The sequence below is a fragment of the Gopherus flavomarginatus genome, chromosome 10 (assembly GCF_025201925.1).
Source record: "Gopherus flavomarginatus isolate rGopFla2 chromosome 10, rGopFla2.mat.asm, whole genome shotgun sequence".
NCBI lineage: Eukaryota > Metazoa > Chordata > Testudines > Testudinidae > Gopherus > Gopherus flavomarginatus.
In genome coordinates, this window is record NC_066626.1 from 23,654,074 (window position 1) to 23,680,443 (window position 26,370).

The 26,370-nt window shown below is 43.2% G+C and overlaps 1 protein-coding gene across 7 annotated transcripts in view; it reads right to left on the reverse strand.

Annotated features, from left to right (window-relative positions):
* SPATS2L (spermatogenesis associated serine rich 2 like) overlaps positions 1 to 26,370 on the reverse strand; it is a 125,038-nt gene that overhangs the window by 20,474 nt on the left and 78,194 nt on the right. For all 7 annotated transcript variants that reach the window (XM_050916635.1, XM_050916634.1, XM_050916630.1 and 4 more), the window contains 2 exons: positions 17,050 to 17,250; positions 16,177 to 16,312 (listed from right to left, as the gene is read on the reverse strand). In XM_050916635.1, the coding sequence (XP_050772592.1) occupies positions 16,177 to 16,312; positions 17,050 to 17,250 (337 nt within the window). The remainder of the gene's footprint in view (positions 1 to 16,176; positions 16,313 to 17,049; positions 17,251 to 26,370) is intronic.

A 26,370-nucleotide genomic window follows, 5' to 3' on the forward strand; every position in this document is an offset into this window, starting at 1 on the left:
TGCCTCAATATTGTCACTTCCAGACCTCATCTACTGATGAAGTTCAAAAAACTCCCAAGTTTGAGGTGATTGGAATCACCTCTAACTCTCTCCCCTCCAGCTCTAGTCATTATTAATAACCTATTATTCCTGAAAAGTGGCAATAAAAGGAGGAAACCTGATGCACTACTGAATGTGTGGTGTTGGCATAACATAAGAATCTAATCCGGAGATGCTATTCCGGAAGGCTATTAATATAAGGTGCTATTTGTGCTGCCTTCCTGGCAACCATACTAAACCCAAAATAAAACTATTTCTGTACTGTGGGGTATATATCAATCTTCCATTCCAGCATGACAACAAATTCATTTCTTATAGCAGCCCCTGGGGAGAGAGGGGACTAACTAGGTAGAAAAAGGAAAAATGAAAGAGAAGAAATTCTTGTTTCAAAAGAAAAGACAATACCTGCCTAGAAAGGAAAAGCTTCACATAAATCAGGCTATGCTATGACAGGAGGCAGGGTTTGAAGTGCAATGGGCCTGATTCTCCTATGATTTACCCTTGTAAAACTCCATTGACTTTAACAGAGTTACGCCAGCATGACGTTAAAATCAGGCCCCAGGAGCTACTCCAACCCATGCTGGGGGACAAATCAGCATCTGGCAACCCCAGAATGGGGGAGGTGCAAAGATGCCCCCTCCTCCCACCATTCATGCAGTCCCTGGTCTGAATTCAGCTTTGTTGTATTTGGCCCAAAGGATTTACTGTAACAATGGAGATACTGAATTTTCGCAAGGAAACCAGCACCTTTTATAATTTTACCATGGAGATAGAATGCATTTCAGCTTGAAGGCTAAAGAAGGTGTGGTCAGAGGGGACACATTAGAGCATGGGTTCTCAAACTTTTTCTTTCTGAGTCTCCTCACCTCTCTTTGCCACATGCTATAAAAATTCCACAGCCCACTCATGTTACAATAACTGGTTTTCTGCATATAAAAGCCAGGGCTGGCATTAGGAGGTAGCAACCGGGGCAATTGCCTGGTGCCTCATGCCACAAGGGCCCCTGCAAAGCTACCTTGATCAGGCTTTGGCTTCAGCTGTGGGTGGCGGGGCTCAGGGCCTGGGCTTCAACCCTATACAGTGGGGCTCTGGCTTTCTGCCCTGGGCCCCAGCCAGTTTAATGCCAGCCTTGCTTGGCGACCCCCCTGAAACATGATTTCAACCCCCCAAGGGGCCTTGGAACCCTGTTGAGAACCACTGCATTAGAGGACTGCAGTAGGGCTTATCCTTCGGAACTGGAGACTGGGTTGCTTTTCATGGTCAGGGATATTTTGTGGTTGGGATCAGCAGACAGAAAGTTGGATTGTTGAATTAGAAGTAGTTCAGCCTTTCCTTAGTGAGGAAAAGGTTGTGCACTGAGTCAGCAGAAAAATGCTCAGGCTTGGGGAGTTACTGGGGATTTGACAGCTGGGGATTCAGAGACCTACAACGTACAGGGCCTCCTTGTGACTGTGCCCTGTCTTGCGTGATAATTCCACCGATTTTGGTTTTTACAAGTATGTATTCCTTAAAAATCAATTATTTTAGCGGCAACCACTTTAAGTCCACTGAGTGCTTATAAGATGTAAGTGAAAATTTTCTTCTAGAAGTTTACAAAACAATGTTGGCTGCACACTTTATTAGCTACCAAGTTGAGGAATCATTTTAAGAGAAGGACTGGATGGCTCCAGTAGGTGGATATGGAGGCTTTTGCCTTCAGGCCATTTGTAGGGACATAGCAATTTAAGATGAAAAAGATGTATTAGATCTTCACTTCTGTCCTCCTACAAGAGCAGGTTATAGTCCTCTGTCACAGGATTTATCAAATGTGAGCTGTTGTTAAAAATTTATACAATACATAGGTTAAAAAAAGTGTCTGAATATCTGGGTATAGTGCTTAGATTATCCACAAATAAAATGTTTATTTTAAAAGTCATAAAATACATAGAGTACATAATCAGCAATAACCCACATTTAGGTAAATAAATTTAAAAATACAGTTTAGATATTAGCATCCAAACATTCAGGTACATCACTCATTAAAAGTTATACAGAGAGTTGGTTGTGAAAAGCAAATATATTAATGAGTGAAGATTGTCCCTCAGTAATTGGGAATTAGAAAATTCAATCCTATCTTAGCCAAAAGGCCAAGAAGCCAAATCAAATCAGTAGTGACCAAAAACTATTACCATTTGACAGTTGTTTTGGGGCCTGTGCCAAATGAACTGGTTGTCTCAGTCAGATCCTCGTGGACAAGTGTCTACCTCACAAAGCCACCATGACTTGCTGGCAGCATCAGAAGAGATTTTAAGGGTTAAAGAGGCACAGAGACTGAACTATCCTCTTCCATGAAACGGGGTCACTTCAGGGCTTAGTTTAAAGTTGCCACATATAGGTATTTTTCCTAAGGATTAAACAAATCATGCTGTGATGTTGCATCATCACATACTAATAAAACATCACATCTGAAAGAAATCTCGGACTCTTTAATGGCCTAATCCAAAGACTATTGAAGTAATGGGAAAGAAGCGCATTGACTTTAATGGCCTTTGGATCAGGCCCTAAATATCCTGCGAAATTTTGTGACAGTTGGCAACCCACTGAAATATTATAGGGAAGGCTGAGAGAAGCTTATGATCACTACTGTACCTGATCTGAGGATACACAGCAATTCAAGGGACACAATGTAGTCTAGGCCCCCAGGATTAGTTTTATAGTATGTCTCTGACCATTACTTTTCATTTCGTGTAGGTACTTACCTCCTAAAGTTAATATATGTGATCCAATGGTGGAATGGAAAGGTGATTACATGAGGCAAAGCTCTATAATGATTTTATGTTTAGAAAAAAGCAGTCTCTGATTCAAAAACACAAATGTTATGTCTGTTAAACATACAGTACAAGAAGCTAGAATGATTTGGGTGCATATATATGCATGACCTGAGATCTGTAACAGGTGATTAAAAGCTTTGTAACATTCCTGAAGCAATGCTGCATGCCTGGAGAAATGGCTTTCTTTACAGTAATAATCCCATAAGAATAGTCATTAGATGACATATTTTGCAACACTTCAGTAAACAGCATTCTTACATTATTAGTTCAACTGTATTTGAATTTTCATGGAACCCAAAGTTTCTTATTTGACCACTGTATTATATACATAGTATTTGCATAGCAATCAAGATTAGGCTCATTTTCATTCTGGCTACAAAGGCAGTCTGATGGAAAGCAGACAAACATGAGACGTGGTAAATCAATTTCACTGAAATCCTCTCTCTACAGTGCACCGGCTGATAATAGTGTAAGTGCCCATGGGGTTTTCATTATGTGAGTTTACTTTAAGTCATTATCGTATACCTACCTTTACTAATATAATTCTATCTAATAACTCTTGATTATAGTGGTGCCTATGAATACTGTAGTAGTTATAGGTCTGTTTGCATTTTTCTTTACAAATCACTTTACAGTCAGCTAGGAATTTATAACCTGGCTATAAAAAGTGTTTTGGCTAAAAACTGGCATAGTGGGCCTCAGCATGGGAGAGCATTTTTATTTTTATAACTTAAAAAAAACAAAAGGATCTCTTTTACAGTTTTAAAATTAGGGAGCACAGAAAAATTAGGCTTTGGAGGGATACTGGGCTAACCAAGAAATAGCTTTGTTTTTAAAGCTGAAATCTCACAGCTTATTAGCTCATAGTACAAACCAGGCTCATTGCTGATATTTTCAAAGAAAGAAAAAATAGATGAGATATTAACACTGAAAAAGAATCTATTTTACATTTACAACAACTACTTTTCAGGAGGAGTTTTACCATACTTCTGGTATTCATGAGTCATAAAAAGCAAATCTGTGCTATTGGTCATAGTTAAGTTTTTGTCAGGAATATTTAAAGTCATGGACAGGTCACAGGCAATAATAAAAAATGCTCAGAAGCCATGACTGGTCTGTAACTTTTACTAAAAATACCCACGACAAAATGGGAAGCCTGGGCAGCTGCAATGGGTGGAGGAGGGGTGCGGCTGGGAGCTCCAGGCTCCCCCTCCACTGGCGACTCCAAGCTGCGGGGATCCCCCAGTCTCCCATAGCAGCCGGGAGCTCTGGGGATCCTCCCTACAGCCTGCTGCGGCTGGGAGCTGCCAGGGTCCCCCCAGCCACCCGCAATGGCCAGGAGCAGTGGGGATTCCCCCTGCCACTGGGTCCCTGCTGTTGCCCATGATGTTGGGAGCAGTGGGGATCCCCCTTGCCACCCACAGCAGCCAAGAGCGGCGGATCCCCTCTGCTGCCCATGGTGGTGAGGGGTCTCCTTTGTCGGCCAGGAGTGGCGGATCCCCTCGTTGCCCATGGTAGCAGGGAGCTGCAGGGCTTACCCCTGCCACCCGTGGTGGCCAGGAGCTGTGGGGGTAGCCAGCACTGGCTAAAGTCACGGAGGTCTTTGGAAGTCATTGATTCCGTGACTAAATGACAGCCTTAGTCACTGTCTACGGGCACACCATGACATATTTAGTCAGGTATGTAATTGTACACTGTGACAAAGTGGGGGATTTTCTTGCTTTTTCCTTGTTTTTCCAATCGGTTGCATGCAGAGGGGGTGGGACTCAGTTTCCCTGGGTATTACTGGTTTAACGAGGTGAGGGGAGAGGGAGTTTGTTGTTACATAAGACTGGAGAGGGAACTCAGGACCCCAGCCAATGGCCTGGAGGATGGATACCTCAGCAACTGGTGACCTGACGACCTGGTGACCCGGAGGCCAAGGTCAGGAGTTGCAGCAGGTTCTGGTCAATGGGAGGACAGTGGACTGTAAAGAGAGGACCCTGGTAACCTAACCAGCCGGTTCTCCAGCCAGAGGGGGCCAGAGGATAGCAGAGAAGAGAGGAGACCCAGGCGATCCTGTTTACTTGGAGAGAAGACAATGGGCACAGGCGGGGCTTGGGGCCAGTGATATCAGATGCCCAGCTGGAAAGCAGGGGGGCTCGGGACTGGAGAGAGGGAGCAGGCAGAGCCCTCCTGGATGCAGGAGAGACTGGGATGTGCTATGCTGAGGGCAGCCAGGCCTGAGGCCCTGACAGTTTCCTGTGCTGTGTTCAACGCTCAATAAACCCTCCTATTTTACGCTGGCTGAGAGTCACTCTGGTCTAGAGAACAGAGTTGCATCATCCCCTGGGGGGGGGGGTGGAGGCCCTGGGGGTCCAGAGCAAGTGGACTCCTTGAGAGGGCCCACGACGAGAAACAGGTCTGCTAAGGCTCAGAGAGGTGTGGCTCCAGGAGATGGAGGGGCCTAACCCGGAGAGAGAGTAGACCCCCGAGAAGGGCTGTCTCACTGAAAGGGGCACCCCCCCATGGTCCACACGGGGCCAGGAGTGGGCACGATCTGTGAGTCGTGACATACACTTGCATGCAAAATGGCATCCTCCACACAGCATGGCCTCTTGTGCATTATATGTGCGAGGTGCTGCTGTGCAGAGGACACCATTTTGTTTGAGGGCCTGACAGAATTGTCTTGTGGGAACAGCCTGTCTTGGAGCATGTCATGCATGCTTTGTGTACAATGATGGTGCCACTCATGCATTCCTAGAAATTGGAGCCACTACATCCACGGGTGAAAGCATCAATGAAATAACAACAACCCACAAGACCTCACTATGTCTTAACAATTCCATTGACATTGGTTGAGTTATATGTCATCAGTACACTGAATAGGTTTCCTATATACAACCCAGTGTGTTTCCTTCCTATGTATCTAAGGTATGGCCCTCATTACCATAGTAGCTGAGCAACTCACAATCTTAACTATATCTCACAACATCCCTGTGAGATAGGGCAGTGCTGTTATTGCCATTTTATGGATGGGGACTTGAGGCAGAGACAGACCAAGGGACTTCCCCAAGTCACACTGGAAACCTGCTGCAGTGTGGTACCTGGCTCTCTTGAATCCTAAGCTCATGTCCTCACCATGGGTCTAACTTTCCTCACCATATACTGGATAAGTCAGATCCTGCTCAGCTTGTGACAGCTGGTGAGATCATGACTGAAGGTGGGGTGTTTGCTGACCATGACTTTGATCTTACACTGTGATCTGCGTGGGTACAACAATCTGCCTGTGTTGATCACAATGCAAGATCAAGGCATCTGTGACTATTACTATGGATAAAGTCACCCTCTCCATGTGGATAGCTATAGGCAAGAGGAAATGTATAGACTACTGAGGTGTGCATGATCTAGACTATAGAAATGACATGACACACGCAAGAAAACAATACTAACGGCTTAGAGAAAGTGAGAAAATATGGGCTACAAGTTAACATCTCTAAGGCTAAAAGAATGAAACTGAGAAGGAAGTTCAATAACTTAGAAGGTGCAAGGAGACGAACAGAGTTTCTACATCTGTCAAGGGAAGAAACAGAGTAAAAAAAAATCCTTCTCTCTTTGGGGTGTCAGATACCTCAGAATACCAAATGTAAGGCAAAGGTAAAGAAAGGGACCGCACATCAAACTTGGCACCAAATGAAAGCTATGTAATGAAAGCTTTCTGCTCCCTTGCAGCACATTTGGAAGGTAACCCAAACTACCAGAATCTGCTAGAGGTAAGAGGAAAGAAACTAGGCACTACCCCTCTGCTGCAGTTCTGTGGAGTTTGGGATCTTCAGGCATTTCAGGACAGCAGCTTTCTAAGGCATGCTCCCCTCCAGACTTCACAGATATTTGAGCAAATAATCAACTAGGAGTTAATGCTGCTCCATTAACTCTTTCTGGGTCTCCTTTCACAGTTTCTATTGCACAGCTAGTAGAGGCATGGCTTCTTCCTGTTGTGATCCCGAGGACTGTGTGGAGGCATCAGGAAACAATGGGTTTTCCAAGGTTCACGTGGATCTTAGGGTATCCATGCATCTGGGGTAAGACTGGTATCAACACAAACATGAGACGGAGCTCTGGGAAGACTTGAAAGAAAATGGTTCAAAGGAACAAGGAAGAAAAAATTCAGACAGAAAAAGCTTGTGAAAAAGACCTGGAAATACAGCCAAAGAGGACTTCCTGGAAACCCTGGAAGTGGACAAGAAGATAGTTCAGAGGCATTGTCAGATTGGCTAAATGAGTTCTGGTAATGCCTGCTCTTGCCTACCACACAGCCAGTTATTACCAGAGCATTGGGGTCACCAACACCAGAAAGACCACCATCTCTTTGAGGCAGCATCCTCATTCATAGATTCTAGGGCTGGAAGGGACCTCGAGAGGTCATTGAGTCCAGTCCCCTGCCCTCATGGAAGGACCAAATACTGTCTAGACCATCCCTGATAGATATTTATCTAACCTATTCTTAAATATCTCCAGAGATGGAGATTCCACAACCTCCCTAGGCAATTTATTCCAGTGTTTAATCACCCTGACAGTTAGGAACTTTTTCCTAATGTCCAACCTAAACCTCCCTTGCTGCATTTTAAGCCCATTGCTTCTTGTTCTATCCTTAGAGGCTAAGGTGAACAAGTTTTCTCCCTTCTCCTTATGAAAGCCTTTAAGATACCTGAAAATTAAATCCCACCAAGTCAGCAGAGCACGGACGGGGTTATCTGAGCAATAGAGAACAAACATCTTTAAATGCCATCATGTTAGATTGTCAGGATGGGCATGCATTAGGTTCATTCTGCTACTCTAAAATTGGGACAGCTGGCAGTGCTACTTATCACCCAATGCTCAAAGAGCAGAGATACATCCTTTTAAATTATTCCAGCCTCTGTTTTTAAATTTAAAATGATACCAAGAAGCTGCCTTTTCCTCCACATACATCAAATACATGCTACCCATCTTTGCCCAGGATTTGTTTGAATACATCTTCGTTTTTCCAACATTATTATGGCGCCAGTTCCTATCCACCATATGGAAAAGCTTTCAAGTACTATTTGCTCACATCAAAAATCCTGACTGTAGTGTTTTTAGTGTTCACTTTAAGGCACTGGAGCTATGAATATGTCTGAGATGAAAAGGAGAGAGGATGTCTGTTTGGGCCAGTTCTGCATGCGATGTAATTAAATCTGCCCCTTATTATTCTCTACAGATTCTTTTCCATTTGTGGTCGGAAGTGGACCATATGGGCAAATAGCAGATGGTTCCTTTTAGTTCTCCATATGACTTTGTGCGTAGATGTCTGATATGTGAAAATGATTTTCTGGTGAAAGGTGTTATGAGGACTGTGGCTCCTTTTGTGCTTCCTACATTTCACTCAAATTTCCTGGGGGCTATTTTTCCCCCCAAAATCCTTATTCAGCCTTTTCATGGGAAAGTGAGAACATGCTATTATAGTATATGAGTGTTAGCCCCAGCCACTGTGTCTTGATCAAATTCTAATTGGGGTGAGAGTGAGAAGTACATTCTGCCTTCCAAAATTTCCCCTGCAGTCTAATTGGCATATAGAATTCTTCTTCGTGTACTATCCCAAACTGGTCTATAATGTGGCTGTGTGCTGGTACACAGTTGCATCCCAGAGTTGGGTGCATCTGAGTAGTCGACGAACTGATTTTTATTTATATTTTAAGGTCAAGTAGGCCTGATAGACACATGCCAGTGTTGGGTGTGCTGAAGAACCAATTGGCAACCATGTGCAATGTAAAACCCTCTTGATGGCTTCCAAGTACACGTGTGAGGCACAGTGGGCATGCACCCAGGGTGTTTTCTTTGCATCCAGCCAGTTCCGCCTGCTAGGGTGGAGGAGGGATGAGGTCCTGACTTTGCCTCCTCACACCCCTTTTGCGGTTTGCTAGTATTCTTGAGGAAATGAGCAGGGCATAATCCCTGTGCTCCTCCCAGGAGAGGGACTAGGCCAGTGCCTAGTTGCTGCACAAGAGGCACAATCTGGGGACAAGACACAATCTGGACAAAGGCGGCATGGTACATTGTGCACCAGGTAGCAAAAGGGTAATACAAGGATCACACATAGTCCAGCCCAGGGTCTACAAAATGTTTTGGATTCTTTGGAATGAAAGGCAGCATATAAAAGTATGTCATTATCACATTATCTGGGGATTAAGGGAAGAATTACACCGACACAAGTGCCTTTTAAACTTCCTGTCCTGCAGCGTTTATTTTTAAATTGACATATTTCCAGGATTGTTTTTTGGTCCTGTTTCATTACAAGTTAAATGAGGAAATAAGCACTGCATTCCTTCAAGATGTTACAGTGCGACACAGCACATCTGCTCCATATCATTCCTTTCAGTTAAGATGGGGAAAAGCACCGTTTTGTCAGATAGGTGACTTTTAAAAACAGCCTTGACTGAGCACGTTCAGAAGTAATCTTCTGCCATCAGTTAAAAACACAAGGTGATTTACAAGCTGGCTGGAGACATAAGACTTCCTCCAGCTGTTGCCACCCCTGGCCCTATAGTCTCTGCTACTAAGGACAGAAAACACACTGGAACAATCTGCTGAAAATCTCAAGATATCTCTGATCATGTGCAATGTTAATTTTCCTTTGTAATAATGGGACAAGTTGCTGCTTAAGGGCAAGAAGCAGCCAAATGAAGTTCTCTCTGCACTCCTTTGCTCCTGCTGCAATTGGTAAGCCAGTGAAGTGAAAAACTAGTCACTCCTTCTCAGAAAGAGATATTGGAATACCCAAAAGACTGATTTGATACTGATTTCAAGGGGAACAGGCAGTAAAAATAAAGGAGGGAGGGGATGACACCTATTACTGAATCAAAGGAAAAAACAAAACTAAAAGAAAACAATAAAAACTAAAACATCCTTTGTCCTTCAGGGGAGGCATAAGAACAAAAGTCCAGACTAAGGGTTTGGCTACACTTGCAGCCGTACAGCACTGCCGTGGGAGCACTCCCACGGCAGCGCTTTGAACTGTGAGTGTGGTCGCAGTGCCAGCGCTGGAAGAGAGCTCTCCCAGCGCTGCAGGTACTCCACCTCCCCACGGGGATTAACTTGCTGCACTCGGGGTGTGTTTTTTCACACTCCTGAGCAAGAAAGTTGCAGCGCTCTAAAGCGCCAGTGTAGCCAAGGCCCAAGTGTGTTAATTAAAAATCCCATGGCTCTTTTTCCAAGAATAGGGGTGCTAGCTTCATGTACTAAGAATGGGCCAATTTCCAGTCTGGTTTAATGCATTCAGCCCACCTAAATACCCCTGCAGTTTGACTAGGGATGGTACTTCTCAGTTCCCATTCCACACTGCTAGGTAGTGTTGCCGAGACCCTTCCGACCCCATAGGTGGCTTTCCTTCTGCAGCCGGGAAGTGAAGTGATTCCTCTACAGTTTGTAAGTGCTTTGGAATCACCAGCATGAAGGGAACAAGATAACATTATGTCACTAACATTCCTCACTAGGTCAGGCTGCTCTCCTCTTGGCCATGGAAACAAAAGTCTGGTTAAACTACACCGCTACCTCGATATAATGCCACCCGATATAACACGAATTTGGATATAACGCGGTAAAGCAGTGCTCCGAGGAGGCGGGGCTGCGCACTCTGGTGGATCAAAGCAAGTTCAATATAACATGGTTTCACCTATAACAGGGTAAGATTTTTTGGCTCCTAAGGACAGCGTTATATCGAGGTAGAGATGTACTTACTTTTTACCAGACTGATAAATATACTGAGCTACAATGAACAGAACAGTGATAACTATTCAGTAGTCTGAGTGCTCCTCTTAATTATCTTATCCTCTTTCCACCAGCTGCTGATGCTTTCTTTAACTTTAAATACAGGAACATGGGACATCAGTAACATAAGCAAAATCCCAAAGCCTGGTGCTACATGCTGAACATGAGGCCCAATCCTGCAAACACTTACTACCAGTGACAGCAGTTACTACTGTGACTAGTCCCATTTAAGTTACCACATCATGGAGCAAGTGTTCACATGATCAGGTCACTTCTTATTGTGCACATAGGATATACAGTGCATACACAGTTATCCCAGAAAGGATATTTATTTCCCAGGAAGGCTAATGGAATGACTATGTCTTAGTAGTTAAAACAAAGAGATTGATGGATTTTCCACACATTCAATCAGGCAAAAATTAGGCCTATCAATCAATTGCAAGATGATGCACCACATCACTGAGATTTTCACCCCAGACTTCATCCCATTAGAGTATCTGTGCTGTAACATTGTGATGTATGAAGGAAACTGTTCTGTGGGGCCTGAAACTTGAGAGACATGGACCTGCCCTATTGTATTCTAGTTTCTTACAGACTAGCTGGCACTTCTGTATCCTAACGAGCATGATCCTGCTCCCACTGAAGTAGATGGGAGTTTTACTATTGATTTAAATGGGAGCAGGAGCAGGTTCCATGTGCCTTTTGAACTGATTTCTTATCACTGTAAATATATTTTGATGCATGTGCTGTCCAGCATAGCAGCTCTTTATAAGCTAAAAGAGAAATAAATAGAGAAATGAATACTCATGTTTCTCAGTCTGGGAACACAGATCATTTGCAAGTGGACTCCTGGAGACAGACCTCTACAGCTCATGCCTCATTTTTATGACCTAATGAATATCACTTACAGATCTAAGTAAGTGATTGCAACTACCTAAACATAAAAATGACATTAATTGGATTTGAAAACTACTAGCACAAAAAGGAAGAGTGGGTTGAAGCTGAGCTGCAAATCAGACTCCTTATGTCAGTTGACTTAGTTAAAAGTCATTAAGGCTTCCTAGCAAAATCTGTGAATGTGTTTTATAATGCAAAGTTCCATGCAAAATATCTATGAGAACTAACGGTGATACAACGGGTTAATGAACTCACCTTTCATCAGTATGCACCTGGGTTTGCAACTACTGCCACTTAGGCCATAAACAAATATTAACATGATGGCTTCAAAGCATTTTTATCTGAAAACATTAAATGATTTTGCATGACTAGCAATGGCAGTCTCTGTTCAGCAGAGCTCCTAGATTGCCACAAAATGGGTTGTTGATGGTAAGCACTAAGGTGCGTTACCTGTACAGAGTGGGAGAAGCTGGCACAGCACCATGCTCTGTGATGCCTGGATTCTAGCACCATGAGGACCTCACTTCTGTGTGTCCTGAAATTCATTCTAAACATGTGGCTAAGCATAATGAGTGCCCCATTTACTGTTGGCCACCATCTATTTGTAAGTGGCCACTCTGAGTTATATAACCTTATTCAGCATTATGGTACTCTCTGATAGAGAGCTAAAACAGAGAGAATGATCAGATACGTAGATAATACAATATGCTGGGGGAGAGACAACACAGCTTTTGTAAAGGGAAATCATCCTTCACTAATTTATTGGAATTCTTTGAGGGTGTCAATAAATGTGGACAAAGGTGATCCAGTGGATAGAGTGTACTGAGACTTATGTCAAGGCCCCTCACCAAAGGCCCTTCAGTAAAGTACGCAGTCATGGGATAAGAGGGACGGTCCTCTCATAGATCACTAATTGGTTAAAAGATAGAAAACAAAGGGTAGGGATAAATGGTCAGTTTTCACAGTGGAGAGGTAAATAGCAGCGTCCTCCTATGATCTATACTGTGGTCAGTGCTGTTATCATATTCATAAATGATCTGGAAAAAGGGGGTAAACAGTGGGGTGGCAAAGTCTACAGATGATACAAAAGTACACAAGATAGTTAAGTCCAAAGCAGACTGAAAAGTTACAAAGGGATCTCACAAAACTGGGTGACTGGGCAAGAAAATGGCAGATGAAATTCAATGTTGACAAATGCAAAGTAATGCACATTGGAAAACATAATCCCTACTATTCATACAAAATGATGGGGTCTAAACTAGCTGTTATCATTCACGAAAGAGATCTTGGAGTCATTGTGGATAGTTCTCTGAAAACATCTGCTCAATGTGCAGCAGCAGTCACAAAAGCGAACAGAGTGCTGGGGATAATTAAGAAAGGGATAGATAAGAGGACAGAAAATATCATAATGCCACTATACAAACACACAGTGCACCCACAAGTTGAATACTGTGTGCAGTTCTAGTTGCCCCATCTCAAAAAAGATATATTAGAATTGGAAAAAGTAGAGAAAAGGGCAACAAAAACAATTAGGGGTATGGACCAGCTTCCATATGAGGGGAGGTTAAAAAGACTAGGACCGTTCAGCTTTGAAAAGAGAGAACTAAGGAGAGATATGCTAGAGGTCTATAAAAACATGAATGGTGTACAGAAAATGAAAAAGGCAGTGTTATTTACCCATTCACATAACACAAGAATCCATACGTCACCCAATGAAATTAATAGGCAGAAGGTTTAAAAGAAGCATGAGGAAGTACTACTTCACACAAAAACACAGTCAGCCTGTGGAACTCGTTGCCAGAGGATGTTGTGAAGGTTAAAAGTTTAACTAGGTTAAAAAAAGAATTAGATAAGTTCATGGCTATTAGCCAAGATGGTCAGGGATACAACTCCATGTTCTCTGGGTGTCCCTAAATCTCTGGCTGCCAGAAGCTGGAACTGGATAACAGGATAATTGCTCTGTTCTGATCATTCCCCCTGAAGCATCAAGCACTGGCCAGCGCCAGAAGACAGGATATTGGGTTGGATGGACCCATTGGTCTGACCCAGTATGGCCATTCTTATGTTTTTATGTAATCCATTACCACAGGAAATCGCTGAGGCCAAGAACATAGCCAATCCCTTTTAAAATCTTGTTATCAAGAACATCCACTATTACCGTAATTAATTATGACAAATATTTTGCAATGGGTATGAAGCCTCACATTTAAGGGCTAAAGTCAATCTCTGCCATTAGAGACCAGGATGATACCTAGGTGGGGCACAGATTATCCCCCATCGACCTAATGTGGGGTCCTTATACCTTTCTCTGAAGCATCTGGTACTGGCCACTATCACAGACAGTACACTGGCCTAGATGGGCCATGAGTGTGATCTAGTTTGACACTTCCTGTGCTCTTCCACTGAGCCAAAGTGTATTACAAAGGAAAATCTATTTGTGTTTCAATTTCAGAAGGTGACCTGCTCTGTCTTTGCTATTTAGATGGATTGGACGATTATTGCCATATAAACATTTAACTTTACGCGTGGGATCATCTTCTCTAGTCCAGTATACAAATACAATTTTAGACAAACAGAATAATTAAAAGAGAAAACAGACCAGAACTGCAAAATTCAGCTTTTTTACTTTTAAAAATAGTTGTGAATTTATCAGCAAGTAGTTTCAAGATTTAAGCGTATTTTCCATACAGTAAAGCCATTGAGCAACCATCAGATGGTATCTACTTTCAGTCACTACTGACCTGGCCTGCAACATAGATATGAAAAGCTCAGTAGCCTGTTAGCAGTTTCATGAGTCATCAAGTCCCTAGGCTTTCCTTGTATTTACTCCCCTGCTTTTTCCTAGCAGACCTGCATCAGTTGCAGTTATGTCTCTCTAAATCCAGGACCCAGTACCGTACTACGTATTCTTTAGAGGGTGTTTGTCCTATTAAATATTTCCTTTCCCATCTGGGAGGTGATGGAGACTTTGTTTTCAAATGATCTAAAATACATTTGGATTTGCAATGGAAGGTGATCTGCCACTGTACATTGCTTGGTGCAGATTCATTTGTTTTGTCAAATCACAGAGTCTTGCCAATGCTATAATATGAAAACACCAGAAAGGCAATAGTTAGCACAGTAACTAATGTACAGTACCCAGCTATTGTACACAGTATCACTGAAGACTCTGGGACTAATTCTGTTCACACTCATGCCAGTGTAAAGGAGATGTAACTCTACGAAGTCAAAGTACAGTGCTCGAAGTGTGAGCCGTAATAAGACCACTGATTATTATCCTGAACAGGAGAGACTGCTGAATAAATTAATGGTACGAGGTTGTACTTTCAAGATTGAGTTTCCTGTGCATTCTAGGATTTGATGTTATAATAAGACAGTTTGTCTTCGTTCTTACCCTAATGTATTAAATTACAACATATAGAAATCCAGCAGCAAGCACCAGGAACTAGAGTCTCTGCTCAAAATAAAGGCCAGTGTTCATTTCTTGAGTTTCAGCCACTTTTGCTATCAGAATGTAAGCAGTGGCCCTTGATCACAGAGAGTGATTGCACGGCAATAAAATGCCACAAGCTACACACAATCCTTCTCCTTCCAGGAGAAGGACATGGGGCAGGCTGAGACAGCTCAAGAAGTGGGTGAAGCTAGCTACAGACCAGGAATGACCAGGGCACATGAGAGGGGCACTGTTTTGGCATTGCTTTAAACTGTCTCACTGCATTAGTGTGGCTCCCCATAGAATAGAGATCAACTCACTTCCCCCCATCCTCGACACAGAAATGCCTCTCAGAGCATAAGGTATTGGTAGGGCACTAGATATGAACAGAAATCTGTACCTGATATACTCAGAAAAGCCTTGGGGCCAAATGATCATTTCAGTTATTTGGATGCAACCCCATAAGCTGCACCCACATAGGTGAGAGCAAAATTTCACCTTTACTCATGGTTGTTTATATTACATTTATTTTATCCTTGCTCATGAGTGATCTCTTTAGTTAGACCTTTCACTCCCTGACTCAAGACACTATTTGAGCATACTGGACTGTGTGCCTGCTCCTGCTCCTCATGAAGGAACTGGAAATACTACCAATGACTTCAGTGGGAGCTGAAGCAAGCCCCATGAGATACCATAACAGATCCATCACAGAATGATATCACATTTATATTGTGATATATCCATAGGGCCAACTCCTTCAGATGTGTGCACATGACCTCCATTTGAGTTATTGGGCATCACAATTATCCCTCTGAGGAGAGAATATGGCCAGTAAGTTATGTTATACACTGTATGGATTCTTTTGGGAGAACTTTAATGAATTCTACGGGTGGGATTTTCAAAAGTGTTCAATGTTGGCCTGACTCTGCTCCCAGTGAGGTCAATAGGGCAGATTTAGATCAAAGCAAAGGACCTTTCAACTCTCACCCTGTATGTCAGTTTATTTTATTGTTAGGAATTATGATTGAGCCCATGTGTCTCAATATATGCTTTTTTTTTTTAGCATTTTAAGGTCTGAGAGGTGTGACTTACTGACATCGTATCTTTTCTGAGTAAAAACAAATGATATACACAAACAGGATTTAAACAAAGTTTCCCTGAGACGCCTGCGGCCTGCATGAGACTCTCTTTGCCCAGGATTTGCAGAGGTCTTTCCCACAGTGATTTACCTACCAGCTGTGTAATTCAGCAAAGGCAGCTTTGATTTTCTTCACTGAATTATCCACTTCCTCTTTGATGATCATGCGGTATCTAGTTAAAGAAACAGTGCAACGTTGCAAATCTTTCACGGACTTTTCAATGTTTGGACCTAAAAACAAACAAACAAAAATTGTCCAAAAGTGAACAAACCGATTGCTGTCTAATCTGGTGGGGGAAAAAAAATCTCACAGTGCTTCTGGTAATGAATGGCTAAAGTGAAATTCTGGTCCTACTTAAGGTATTGAAAGTTTTGCCATTGACTTAATAAAGCCCCAATTTCACCCTTAACATTTCTATGGTGCTTCCACTTCTGAGAACATTAGACAAAATTCACCCCAATTTCACCTTTAACATTTCTATGGTGCTTCCACTTCTGAGAACATTAGACAAAATTCACCCCATTTCAGCCCCTGGATCAAAGCTAGAACGAATACTAGTTTTAGACACTGACAATACATTCTTAAATTCCCAAATGACACTTGGTTTGTGAACAAGCACTTCAAACAGAATAGGGATACTCCTGCCCACGTTAGTTACACTGAGCCTGATTCTGCCCTCACATATATTGGAGTAGCTTCATTAACTTCAGTGAAATTACCCTTGATTTATAGGAGATCAGAACCAGATCCACTAAACCTATGAACCCCTCAGAATGATGAGAAGAGTGAAAAAACCCACACGCTGGTCTTCTGTAAAGAGCAATATTCCCTGGTATCCCATTCCCAATACATAGCCTCTCTTCCTCATGTCAACTCTCAATGCAGTCCTCCTATGATGCACTGCAAATCTGATCACTTCCCTGAACAACAACTGATGAATTGTAGTAGGAAAAGAAATCTGTTTTACCCTTTTTCTTGATTGAATCATCTGGCTTTTTTTCAAGATGGGCTGCAGGGATGGATGCTTTAACTGTGGATGTTTTTGACTTCGGCCTGCCTACATCAGTCAGAGGTTGAACTGATGACTGAAAAGTATCTCGCTGTTCTGTTCCACTTACAGACTTTAGGTTTAAATCTGCAGATATTCTCTTGTGCTCTAGGTTTCTGTCTGAAAGAGAACATCGAATAGTGAGTAGGGAGTTACTCTGACTCATTGTTATTGGATCAGAATGTTTCAACATTGGTAAAATGAAGTTTCTGTTTCAGCAGTGTGCATTCTACAGAAAACCTGAAAGACTGACAGAACAGAATTACAATGGCTTTGTGATTAAAAACCAATTTGAGCAGGTTTTTGTGTTTCATCAGTCAAAAAAATAACGAGATTTGACTTTTCGATGCTGAAATGGTACAAATATATTACTCCATAAGCTATGTACTTCATTAATTTTAATCTTTCATCAAATATAGTAGGCCTGAACTAGACAGAGGTAAGACTGCATAAGACTGGAGTAGCATGGGAAAAAACAGGCCCCAAAATATTTGAAGTATGAATATGTGGTGTGTGGAATGCTATGATTATTGTATTTGTTTATAGAGGATTAGAAGGTATATTGGAGAAGATAAAGAATTAAACATACACAAAAATAGCCAAGTTAGAAAAATTTGTAGTTGTCTGTGGAAACAAGAAATATCAGGCCGTCAGAGTCCTAATTATGCAGAATGTAAATGCAAATTTTCACCTTCTCAGTTCAGATGCAGTAGTCTGCACACAGGAGTAGGAGCTAAGAACTCAGTGCCTACATGACTACCTTGAACCTTCTGCAAGTCTTAATAGGTAGTTAAGGCAATCAGTCTAGCAGCTAAAACCGCAGACAGGGAGTCAGCACTCCTGGATTCTATTACCATATCTGTCCCAACTTGTTTTGTGACATCGGGCACATTGTTTGTAAAGGGCTTTGATAGTCTTTATTTAAGTGCAAAATTACTATTACTGAATTTAATTTACAGTTTTGGATATTCATGAAGAAAAATGACAAATGAAAAAAGCCTTTCCTCTTAAACAAACCCACTCTGACCAGTGGTTATACTTTAAAAATAGCTTCTACCATTTACATATTTTATCTGTTATTTACCTTGGCATCTTGTTTGAAATGTCAAATATTTTACAGTAGAACATCAGAGTTATGAACACCACAGCTATGAACTGACCAGTCAACCACACACATCAGTTGGACCCGGAAGTATGCAATCAGACAGCAGAAGAGACAAAATAAAAAAAAGCAAATACAGTACAGTACACACTGAGTTAAACATAAACTACTAAAAAAATAAAGGGAAAGCAGTTTTTTCTTCTTCATAGCAAAGTTTCAAAGCTATATTAAGTCACTTTTGAAACTTTTGAAAGAACAACCCTAATATTTTGTTCAGAGTTATGAACATTTCAGAGTTATGAACAGTCTCCATTCCTGAGCTGTTCGTAACTCTGAGGTTCTACTGTACTTTGAAGCCCAGTACTAAAAGATCGATATAGCCTAGCAAACAACATCTAAACATGTTGCAACAAGACTTTGAAGTTCGACTGAGGAAATTCAGCAAAATTAAAGTAGTTTGGGAAAGTCTGCATCAAGTCCCTGCAGAACTGTGCCAGCTCAGCAACACTTACAACAAAGATTAGGGATCTGTGACTCTAACAAACATCTAAATGAAAAATCAATGACTTGTGTAATAAGAGCTAACGGAGTAAATTTTTGTGGCATTTTGTATTTCATGAGGGCTTGGAACATTAACACTCTAGTCTAAGATGTGATCTCTGGTGTATTGATACTTAAGCGTTTATCAGACCTGCCAGTAATGGAATGCTCACAGAAACTCACTCTGAGTCTCCAGCTGCGTCACAGACCATGGAATGTGTGTTTTATCTCTTTATAACACCTTGACATTCAAAACCTTTAAAAAAAATTGCCTTGACAGAATCGTTTGCTGAGGAAAAGCTCTCTTGAGGTGTAAACAGGTAGTTTGGAGGAGTTAGCACAATTGCCCTACAGTGAAAAACAACTGAGAAAAGTGGGATTCAAAATGGTATGTGTGTATCCAGTTTCACAAAATCTAGTCCAGTTCCCTGTGCCAAGCCAGGTCCAGGCTGGTTTCAGCTAAGTCCAAAAACCACAATAATGTGTCAATATGGTGCTTTAAAATTTTCAGCCTGATTTTCGTTTAGTATGAAATTATAGTGCCTAAGGGATTACATGAGCTGATATTTAGCTATTTTTAGGACATTCTTTTAAAATTTAAACGGTGGCTGTTTCAGAGTAACTGTTAACACCTTTGCCCTTGGAAACAATGCCATAGGATCTTTAATTATGTGTGATCCACAACTGGGTTTAGATCTCACAGGAAAGATGGCACCTGCAGCAGCACAGTGTCCCTAGTACCATCCTGGGTTTTATCTGACAGTTTACCATCTAAGTACTGTCATGACATGACCATACATAAACTATGAGTTTTTACAATATCATAGGAAAAGGTGGTATGGCTGCAGACAGGGCCGGCTTTAGGAAGTGCGGGGCCCAATTCGAACATTTTCGGCGGGGCCCTGGCAGGGATGACTTAAAAAAAAGAGTGGAAAAAAAAGCCTCTCATTTCTTTCATGTATTATTTACTTTCCATAACTATATGAATAATAAAATTATATATTATATACATTGCATCATATATGCTGTTGATTGGCTATTAATGACCGCCATTTCACATGTGTGGGTCCCCGCCACTCCCCGGGGGTGTGCACATGTGTTGGTCCCAGCTGCTCCCTGCCCCCCTCATTGAAGCAAGTGTGCAGGGTTACTGCCCTGGAAACTGCAGGGCAGCAGTGGACATGGGGCTGGCTGGAGGCAGGGCAGGGGCTGACTGGAGGTAGGGTCTGGCTGCAGGCAGGGCAAGGGGTGTGGGGCTGGTTGGAGACAGGGGGTGTGGGGCGGGCTGGCTTCAGGCAGGGCCGCAGGGGGGTGCAGCAGGGGTTTGCAGGTCTGGAGACAGCGGAGTGTGGAACTGGCTGGCTTCAGGCAGTGGGGTGCAGCAGGGGTTGACTGGAGACAGGGCAGAGGGTGCGGGCTGGGCAGGGTGTGCAGGGCTGGTGCGGGCAGCAGCGTGTGTGTGGCTGGCTGGCTTTGGGCAGGGCTGCAGGGGTGTGTGGCAGGGGTTGGCTGGAGACAGGCCAGGAGGTTTGGGAGGGGTTGGCTGTGGGCACGGGGTGCAGAGCTGGCTGCAGGCAGGGGGGGCCGGACTGGTGTGGGCAGGTCAGAGGGTGCAGCAGAGGCAGCTGGAACCCCACTCCTTTAAGTAGCCCCCAAACCCCCTTCTACCCTGCCCCAGACCTTTTAAATAGCCGCGGGAGTGCTGGGGAATGCATGGGGGAGGCGGGGCTCCGGTGGCTATTTAAAGGACTGGGGTGGCAAAGGCAGCTGGAGCCCCGGGCCCTTTAAATAGCCCCCGGAGCCCCTCACTGCCCCAGGGCTCTGGGGGCTATTTAAAGGGCCCAGAGCTCCAGCCAGGGTCGTGGGGCTTGCCACGCTCTGGCTGGAGCTCCAGCCGGGATCACGGGGCTTGCCGCGCTCCAGCCGGAGCCGCCAGGATTGCCGCACTCCGGCTGGAGCATGGCAAGCCCGGCGGCCTTGCTCTCCCGGCCGGAGAGCGGCAAAGCCCCGCCGCCCCGCTCTCCCGGCTGGAGCCCCGGCCGGAGCGCGGCAAGCCCTGCCGCCCCGGCTGGAGCTCTAGCTGGGAGAGCGGGGCCGTGCCGCGCTCCCGCCGGCGCTTCGCTCAAAGGAGCGGGACCATGGAAGACCCCGGAGCAGACCGCAGCCGGGGACCAGGGTAAGTTAAAAAAAAATTAAAAAGGTGCCTAAGGCGTGGGGCCTTCTTAGGCACGGGGCCCGATTCCCCGGAATCGGTCAAATCGGCCTAAAGCCGGCCCTGGCTGTGGAAAGATAACACTGAAAGCACCACGTTAGAGAAAGATCATTCATTAAATGGATACATTCAACAAGGCACAATTAGTGTTCAATGGGCTAAGCCTTTTCTAAAAAGAGAAATAACAGCTGTTTAATGTACAGCACCAGTTATAACTGTCCCCAGGTTGTGTCTCAACTGCAATGGGATTCCCTATCCCCGCTCTGGTAAATGGTTGAATCAGAAGTATTTTAAACACACAAGGCCAAATTGTGGCCAGATGTAAATGGAGAAAAGGCACAGATGGGCCATCTAACGTTGTGATGCTTGAACACAGCGGATGAAAACTACTGGGAAGTATTAGTCACCAAATATGTTTGAGGGAGACACTGCTGTTTGACGGGACAGCCCCAAAGGTCTCAGAGCAGCAGGAATGGAGCAATGATAAATAATGATTTGACAGCAGAGACTGAAGGGGGACAGATCCTGGGCCTCGCAAAAGTCACTGTGCTGTCAGAGTGACACAAAGTGACAGTAGAGCTGTCCTGGTATGAGGGAATCCTGTGTAAAGACAACAGACTTTCCTGGGCCACCTGCTACAAGGTGTGTGTCAGGGCTGGCAGGGGACAGGCAGATGGCAATTCAGGGTAGGGAGCATATTTGATGGAAGCCATAAGGCAGCGGTTCTCAAACTGGGGGTCAGGACCCCTCACGGGGTCATGAGGTTATTATATGAGTGGTCACGAGCTGTCAGCCTCCACCCCAAACCCTGTTTTGTCTCCAGCATTTATAGTGGTGTAAAATATATTTAAGTGTTTTTAATTTATAAGGGGAGGGGGTCGCACTTAGAGGCTTATTATGGGTCACCAATACAAAAGTTTGAGAACCACCACTGTAAGGCATTCCTGGTTGACAGAAAGGTCCCCAGGGAACCACGTGGCTCACCCAGCAGCAGGCCAGTGGCTACTCTAACTTGCTTTTGGGATTGGTTGGGGCCCTGACTGTGCCCACGACGGAAGGAATCATAACAGCAACTGAGAACTACTTTTGCTTCCCCCACATCAGCTGCCTCAAAGCAGGTACTTGGGACAGCTGAGAACTTCTGAGCCTGAGATGTACGTTCCAGGAGTAATGCTGTGAAGCAGCCAATGGCGAGGACATATCCAGACCCTCAATGACAAGCTGATCCAGTCTCAGTCCCTCAATTCCTCCAGCAGGTCAATGAGGGCCAGGATACATCCTCCTCATTAGTCAGTACTGATTCTATAATGCATGTGAAACTTAAACATTAAGACAATACAAAGTAATGGGAGAGTACTGCGGGTTTATGTTCGTAGTGTTTGGTGGCCAGCTGGGTAAGAAACAAGTAAGCTGGACTTCACTCTAAACCTTCTCTTAGCTTTATAATCTGCAGACTGTTATATCACAACTCTCAATTAAAAAAAAGAACAGGAGTACTTGTGGCACCTTAGAGACTAACAAATTTATTTGAGCACAAGCTTTCGTGGGCTACAGCCCACTTCATCAGATGCACAGAAAGGAACATACAGTAAGAAGATATTTATACATACAGAGAACATGAAAAGGTGGAAGTACCCATACCAACTGTAAGAGGCTAATTAATTAAGAGACGCTATTATCAGCAGGGGAGAAAAACTTTAGAAGTGATAATCAAGATGGCCCATTTCGGACAGCTGACATGAAGGTGTGAGGATACTTTAACGTGGGAAAATAGATTCAGTGTGTGTAATGGCTGAGCCATTCCCAGTCTCTATTTAAGCCTAAGTTGATAGTATCTAGTTTGCATATCAATTCAAGTTCAGTTGTTTCTCCTTGGAATCTGTTTCTGAAGCTTTTCTGTTGCAAAATTGCCACCTTTAAATCTGTTACTGAATGGCCAGAGAGGTTGAAGTGTTCTCCTACTGGTTTTTGAATGTTACGATTCCTGATGTCAGATTTATGTCCATTTATTCTTTTGCGTAGAGACTGTCCGGTTTGGCCAATGTACATGGCAGAGAGGCATTGCTGGCACATGATGGCATATATCACATTGGTAGATGTGCAAGTGAATGAGCCCCTGATGGTGTGGCTGATATGATTAGGTACTATGATGGTGTCACTTGAATAGATATGTGGACAGAGTGGGCATTGGGCTTTGTTGCGAGGTTAGGTTAGTGTTTTTGTTCTGTAGTGTGTGGTTACTGGTGAGTACCTGCTTCAGGTTGGGAGGTTGTCTGTAAGCGAGGACAGGTCTTAGCCTCTTAAGAGTTGGTTGGGCAACTCCCACCTTTTCATGTTCTCTGTATGAGTATATATATCTCCTCACTATCTGGTCCATTCTATGCGTCCAGTGAAGTGGGCTGTAGCCCACAAAAGCTTATGCTCAAATAAATTGTTAGTCTCTAAGGTGCCACAAGTACTCCTGTTCTTTTTGAGGACAGACTAAGACGGCTGCTACTCTGAAACAATTAAAAAAAAAGTTTCTCTAAAGAAACAAACAAAAAAAAAGTATCTCAATTAAAGAGCAATGGGCTGTGTTCAGCAGTAATAGCATTACCACTAGGTGAGCAAATGTCAGGTAAAGACAATGCTCAATGGGCTACCTTCCACCACAACAGGTAGGATAGTAGAACGTGGTGTGAGGGGAGACAACCAGCTTTGCTGCATTCTCCCTTCTGGTCCCAGAAACCCTTCTCTGTGTTGAGGATTTCATGGCTCAGGAAGCTAAGTCAGGGAAGGGGAGGCAGGGGAGCTAATGCTGCAGCCTCACCTACCTTATGCTGAGGGGAGCCTAAAGAGCTGTAAGGAGACATATAAGCCTGGAGCAGAACCCAATGTCCTCATTAGATCATGAGCATCTGATGGTTGCGGAAGGGAATTCCCTTCCATTTCCACAAGCCCTGCCTAGACCCATCCTCTGACAGGATGATTCAGAGGAAACTCCATGAATAGGAACAAGGAGGTATCCTAGTCCCTATGTCAGAAAACCTACATAGGCGCACTGGCCTCTGGCCTAAAACTGTGTTCCACTAAGTCACACCAGGCTTGTCACTGCCTGAGTTCATTCATTCAAATGATAATTTTCAAGCCTGAACAGCTGGAAATATATTTAAAATGCCCCGTCACCTGAAACTGACCCTGGACCCAGTGTCCAGGAAACCAAATAAATGTACTGGTAAGAGCAGAGCTCAGAACTGAGAGCATTAATAAATGTCTGATGGAAAAGGAACACAAGAACACTGGAAAACAGAAACAAGTGAAAAAAAAAAGGCAAGGACAAACAAAGGAGATTACAATACTAAAGGAACATTTGAAACCAAGATGCTTAGAAATGCTAGACTGAATTCCAAACCGTTTTCCAGCTCTTCAATGCATGCCATGTATCTTGATCAGAAGCCACAAGAGTATGGCAAGAGTATGGCAGCTGACCTCTAAGGGATCCTACTCAACATTTTGATGTGTACCATTCCTTTAACTACTATACATGTTTAGCAATATATATATATATATATATATATATATATATATATATATATATATAGCTTCTTTGACCAAAACAAGGCTGCTACTGCGCTTTTCTATAGAATCAACATATTTCCTCACGCTCAAGTTGAAAGTGAACTAAAGGACAAACTCTTTCCACCACTATTTCAGAACGTTGCCAGGAAGATATTTTCCTAAATTTGAATGTTTCGGTAGCATAGTAGAATTAAGCAAGTATCTGCTTCTGCTGCAGAAAATTTGCGTTATACTTTTGTTTATTAAATAATTAATATTATTTGGATATAGTTAATACTTTCATTTATATTAACATGTAAAATTATAGTAGAATTGTGAAATCAATGTCATTAATTGCAAATGCCAGACAGAAGGATCCTTAAATCTTTTTACATTTTTATTTTATACATATAACATTTTTGTTTGCATCAACTGAAAGAGATGGAAAACACACTTAACCCCCTGGCCACACACACAATGTCCCAAATAATATAGGCACTCTCCTCAAAGCACACTGCTACCTTGCACTCACATCCACCATTTTTTGAAAATTTCATGGAAACTTCAGTCATAGAGTATCAAGGTTGGAAGGGACCTCAGGAGGTCATCTAGTTCAACCCCCCTGCTCAAAGCAGGACCAATCCCACATCCCAGTTCCCTAAATGGCCCCCTCAAGGATTGAACTCACAACCCTGGGTTTAGCAGGCCAATGCTCAAACCACTGAGCTATCCCTAACCCCCTTAGGCATATGTATCTGTATTCACCCACCTTGCCAACTTTGAAAATTCAGACTGGATAGCACCTCCAAAACAGTTACTGAGGCAGCTTGATGTATTTGTAGTCATTACCAGATTTTACAGAGAAAATAATACTACATGAATATTTACAGACTGCAGAATAAATGATAATTATAGTTTGATAAGGAAATTTGGAACTTTGTAGTCACAACACATTTCTAGCTATAGGAATTGAGAGCCTTTGCTGAAAACTAAGAACATTGCTGCACCTCGCCCCGGCATCTCTTTTTCAAGACAGAGCTCCTTGCTCAGCAATTCTGTTTTGCTGGAATTTGTATCTCGCTGGCCAGAGGTTGGCACCAACACCAAAGTGTTCTATAAGTAGCACAGAATCAGTTTCAGGACAGCTATATATTTGGCATAAATCTTTAAAGTTTGTTTGCGTAGCATGTTTGTAATTATGAACAAAGTGACTTCAAGGAAAGCTCCTTTAATGCAATGCAACTTTTATATATTGCTTAAGATTTAGCAAGAACAACAACAACAGTGGCATTGATCAGAAGTTCTGAAATGCTAGGAATTGAAAAACGTAATCAGCAAGAAGTACAATTAAAAATAAACATGAACTTTACGGAAGGATACTTGAAGGCAAAGGCATGTAGGCTTTCATTGAGTATCCTCCCCAAAAGGCTGAGGTTTGTTTTCACTGATGTTACAAAAAAACAAACAAACCTCATTTCAAAAGAGCCCCATGGAGGGAGACTGCAGCTTTCATCACTGCCTCCAGGAGTTCCAAAGACATCATGCAAATCCTGGTTGAACATCATGTAATCAGAGCAACTGCCAGATTGAATCTCCCAGCATTAGGGCCAGGGGATGGTCCCAGGGAAGTCACTGGGAGTCTTGCAGCTATTCACCTAGACAGGGACTAAGGTAAGTAAATAAAAGCAGAAGGGGCTGTGACTAAGCAATAAGGGAAGCATGTGACATTCCACTAAAGCCAGAGTCACTTTGGGTTGCTTTGTGGGACCTTGTCACTGCTGTGTCTCTTATACACTCAACTGTATAAACTGCCTGGTGATGGGGCACGTTCAACTAGTCTAATTAGACT